This window comes from Anastrepha ludens, chromosome 3, assembly GCF_028408465.1.
Source record: "Anastrepha ludens isolate Willacy chromosome 3, idAnaLude1.1, whole genome shotgun sequence".
Taxonomy (NCBI): domain Eukaryota; kingdom Metazoa; phylum Arthropoda; class Insecta; order Diptera; family Tephritidae; genus Anastrepha; species Anastrepha ludens.
The window spans coordinates 71,111,080-71,116,129 of record NC_071499.1 but is presented as its reverse complement, the minus strand read 5'-3'; the positions used below and the strand labels follow the sequence as shown (position 1 = coordinate 71,116,129).

Sequence of the window (5,050 nt, the reverse complement as noted above, 5' to 3'; positions counted from 1 at the left end):
CGAAGCACAGATAATGAAAAAAAATCTTATCAATATGTGTCGATATACAAGGTTGCCAAGGCAAAAGATATCAATTCAATGCTCTCGAATAGACTTCGTTAGATACGAACTGCAGCTGTGTGTATTGATGTTGGCAAACAACAATGCAGCCACCTTCGTTCCGCTATCACAGCCATTCACTCAAAAGAGGGCGTCTTAAGTAGCGCCGCGAGGAATCGTTTATAATCAGTTTCACACCGGCATTCGCTGAGAAACAGTTAAATTACTTTGTGTAATAGTGAAAATCTAAATAAATACTTATCACGCGTCTTAAAGGGTGAGAAAATAGGTAATACAAGAAGTATCTACCTGCACAAGTGTTCAGTTTACTTAAAAAGTGAGATAAAAAATTCCCGAGTATTCCCTGAACTTAGTGCAACTCCAGGCACATTTCATAAAACATAAGTGCAAAATGGTTTCGAAGCTGATGCAATTTTCTACTTGTACTTTGTTCGTCTGCGCACTGTTGGTGTTTAGCATACCCTCTGAGACGGAGAGCCGGCGTGTGATCTTCTATGCGCCCCAACGCATACAAATTTTTACGTCACAGATTTTATCGTCGCGAGCAAAAGAAAAGCCTTGTGCGAAGTGTCATATGCGAGATCATCGGGGGATTTGCCGGCGCGTTTTATCATTCAATAGCAGTAAGTGTGTGATTTCGCATAATTTTGTTATTTTTTTTATACTTGCACACATACATACACTCCGCGTCAAAACGATAGCATAATAATATTGGAATAGGTTTTGACTGTTTCTTTTTGGTTTTTTTGAATATTCATTATATTTTTTTTATAAAAGTTTAGCTCATTGTCTAACAAAATCCATATATGTTAAATCCAATTTTCAGATTTTATACAAAAATTAGAAAAATTCCACAAACTTTTCATCACAATCCCACGGCTTCTAATTAGAATTTTTACAAATATTTTTTGAATATAAATAAAAGTATCATACAAAATAGCATTGATGGTTTGAATCATTGGCTCGAACTCTTTGTGGAGCTGTAAAAACAAATGAGCAACGACTTGATGTTTGACTCCAAACGTGATTTTTTGAGCGCTGGCTCGTCTGGCACCTTCCATTCGGCACTTTGACGCTTAGTTTCAGGTTCATGGTCATGGAAACACCACGTTTCATCACCAGTTGCAATGTTGTAAAGGAAGTACTCGTATTTTCTCGCCTCTCCAATGAGGTCTTTCGAATGTTGAATTCTGAGCAAGTTTTGGTCCTCAGTTAACTTGTGCGGAATGAAACGTGTGCAGACCTTTTCTAAGCCCAAATGATCAGTTTAAATGCGATAAATCGATGTTTTGAAGATATTCAATCCCGATTTCATGAATTTCGACGATCATTCGGTTCAGTTTTGATAAATTTACGACAAACAATTTCGTTGGAGTTTTCGGTGATTACTGATTTTCGGCCGCTCATTGTCATTTATGTCCTCACAACCATTTCTGAAATGAGGGAACCACTCATGAACTCTGGCATGAGATAGACATTTATCGCCACTACCTCATTAAAAAGATGGCGGCATAAAAAACATTTTTATGACACCTGTCTTGTTTATTTTGGACTTCACCTTGTACTTTGGCCTTTATTACTATTCGTTTGATTTCCCAAATACCTAATTTTTAGTTTTCTGGACATTTCCTGCCAGATGTACTCAATTAGATTGAGATCAGGCGAGTGATTAGCTGGATAATTATATCATAGTTTACTCGAACAAAGTACAAGTTTCAGGTTAATGATTTCTTTAACTTTTTTCCTTGATTATGTACAAAAAAATGCCATGCATTTGTTACAAATAAATTCGCAACACCTTCAGGGGGGAAAATAATGAAAATTAGAAAGATTTTTTAACGAATTCAAATTTGCACCTTATGACAGCGAAATCTAATAGACCATAAAATTACATACCAAGAATTGTTTCATCAATTCTAATTAAAAACCTTGGAATTGTGATGTAAATCTTATATAATTTTGTTAATTTTTGTATAAAGTTTAAAACTTGGTTATACAAGAATTTCATTAGACATTGAAATATGATTTTATAAAAAAATAGTAAACAAAAAAACAAAAAAAAAACAAGTTGTTCGAAGCTGCCGAAAATGCTGATATACTATCATTTGCCGCGGCTTGTATATTACTGACTGAGTATTAACTGAGTATTCCCCGGCAGCTAACATTTGCGCCTATCGTCAAGCAAAATAAAAGTATTTTAGTACCATATCAAACAGAGTATTTCTAATCTCTTGGGGACTTTGCCTTTCTTATTGAGTTTTGTTCTTGTTTTCTTGCTTTGCAGATGGTATTAAATGTTGAATTATTGCTGTGACAAAATCGCTGCATCTCTACCTGGAATCTCTACCTGTTGTGCCCTATGCCCGAATGAGTAAGCAATTAGGATTTGGTGTTTGAGCGAGCGGTTTTATGACATTAGCAAATTTTATTTATAATTTGTTACGTTTACTAATTTATTGTAGTTTTAAGTGGTGCCAAATGAAATATTATAGAAAATATTTTAACAATTCCGCAGTATTAATAAAATACATATTTATTTAAACAAAACCACATTTGTATTACAAGTTAAGTATCACAAAAAAATTTCTTAAGTTAAAAATGGCATACAAATTCGATAGCCATAGATCTTAAGAAAAGTATTGCGCACAATTTTACGCAAAGTAAAAAGTTTATTTGTATGTAATAAAATTTTGAAGGGTTGTTGCTCTTTAATTAATCTACAAACAATGAAATGCTTTATGGGAATTCTATACCATTTCAGATATCAAATACTCCATAAAAATGATAAAAAAACAGGTAACAGGGGGGAAATTTAGTAAGTATAGCCATCTACATGGGCGTTATTAAGTTGGGCGGTCTTCTCGCAAGGCCTACCTTTTTTAGTTGCCGGATCAGTGAGGCTAAAAGCTGAAGTATGAACTATCAGGTCAGTCCATAAGTTCATGCGTTTTTTAAAGGTGGTTTTAAAATTAATAAAAAAGATGTTTAAAGTATTTATTAATCAATAATATATTTTCCTTCATAATTTACAATGTCTTCTCAACGTTTAGGCACATTTTTAATTCCCTGCTCCAAAAATTTGTTGTCCTTGGAGCCAAAATACGCTTCCATATCTCTTTTTATAGCTTCTTTTGAGGAGTAGTTCTTGTTACTCATATGGGATTGAAGTCCACGGAAAAGGTGATAATCACAAGGTGCAATATCCGGAGAGTATGGTGGATGCGCCATTAACTCCCATCCGAGCTCATTCAGCTTGCCTAATGTTTACCATGCGGTATGAGGTCTTGCATTGTCGTGGTGAAACAAACCTTTTCGTCTATTCACTAAAGACGATCGATTTTTGTTAAGTGCCTCATTCAGGTTTGATAGCTGATGGGAATAATAATTAGCAGTTATCGTCTGGTTTGGTTCCAGAAGTTCATAATAAACAATACCGGTCATATCCCACCAAATAGACAGGAGAATCTTCTTAGGGTGAAGGCCACCTCTAGGGGTCGGTTCTGGTGTTTCATCTTTATCTAAACATTGGCGTTTCCGAACAGGATTTTACATCACCAGTAACGATACGGTTAAAAAAACTTTCATTTTCAAGCCGTTGCAGCAGCTGAGAACACACATTAATTCTCTGCTGAAGGTTGGCGACTCTCTGCTGAAGTCTATGCGGAACCCATTTTCCCAGCTTTGAAACCTTTCTCAACTGAACCAGGTGACTGTGAACTGTTCCATGCGATGAATTTAACCTCTGAGCTATCATATCGATTGTCAAATTTGGCTCAGCTTCCACGAGTTCGACCAAAGCGTCGGAGTTGAAGACTTCAGGGGCATCCTCCACGTCGCAGTTACCACTTCGGAATTTTGAAAACTACTTTTGCGCAGTCTTTACACTCGCGGTATCCTAACCGTGAACAGTGTTTATTTCTGCAGCAGCAGTTGTTGCATTTTTACCACTTTTATAAAAAAAATAAAAAATATGCCTCTTATACGTGTTCGAAGAATCCATTTTATTTTTTAACAACACGTGCCTCTATCCGCGATTAAAATCACTTGTTGAATGCACAATATATCAAGGAAAATATGAATAGTTACGCTATATTCCGCGATAATTTTTTGTTTGCAAAAATCGTACAAAAGTGAAATTATGGGTAAAATACGCACGAACTTATGGACTGACCTGATATTATGGACTTTTGAGAAAATATATATTCATATTTATATATGTTTTAGAAATAGTTAATACTAGTCCTTTTGACTGACACAACTAGAGTTGCCATAAATATATTTTCTCAGGTTCTATTTAACCTAAGTCTATTTTGCCTAAGGCTGAAAATTGGTTGAAAACCAAATTCTTTCAATAAATGTTCCGCCTTGAGGACAAATTTCAGAATATTTGCAGCAGAAGCATTCGTAATTCTATTCGGATCCATTTGATCTCTATGAAATGAAGATGAAATATTTGTTAAGCATACAGTTGCGGTTCCATTACATTCCAGACAGAATCTACAGTCTGTCTCATTCCTAATGTGAATTATGAAAGCTATAGAGTAGACCCGAACATTTAAGAAGATGTGTATGTGTATGTGTATTTATATTTAGTACCAGTCAGGTGGCGAAAAGAGTGCTGGGCTTTGAGGCTTTCAATGATAAAGTTATGTTGGACCTCGTCAGGAGATGGCTAAACAGAAAATACTTTACCGCACTTGGGACTCAGATCATAGACACATAAAGAGAAACTGCTTATAAAACAGGATACGACCAGGCAGATTCTTCCTGAAAAAAAATCGAATTGATATTTCTTATAATACTTCTAAACTACACCTTAGAAAATTATCTCGTAAGCAAACTATTGAAAGATGAGAACAACTGCGGCTTGACCTGTTTCATAGCAGACGTTATAGTCTCAATAGAAGTGGAAACGAACACGAAGTGTGAGAATTGTCTGAAAAGAGAACATAAGTACCTAAGTACAAAGCAAGGGCAAAATTAATTACCC

At 35.4% G+C, this 5,050-nt stretch overlaps 1 protein-coding gene across 1 annotated transcript; it reads left to right on the top strand.

Annotated features, from left to right (window-relative positions):
• Positions 1-212: 212 nt before the first annotated feature.
• On the top strand, positions 213-2,715 carry LOC128856546 (uncharacterized). The gene is made up of 2 exons (XM_054091850.1): positions 213-683; positions 2,345-2,715. Exons 1-2 carry the CDS (start codon positions 452-454, stop codon positions 2,359-2,361), a joined length of 249 nt encoding a protein of 82 aa, XP_053947825.1. The 5' UTR covers positions 213-451; the 3' UTR covers positions 2,362-2,715.
• The last annotated feature ends 2,335 nt before the right edge of the window (positions 2,716-5,050 follow it).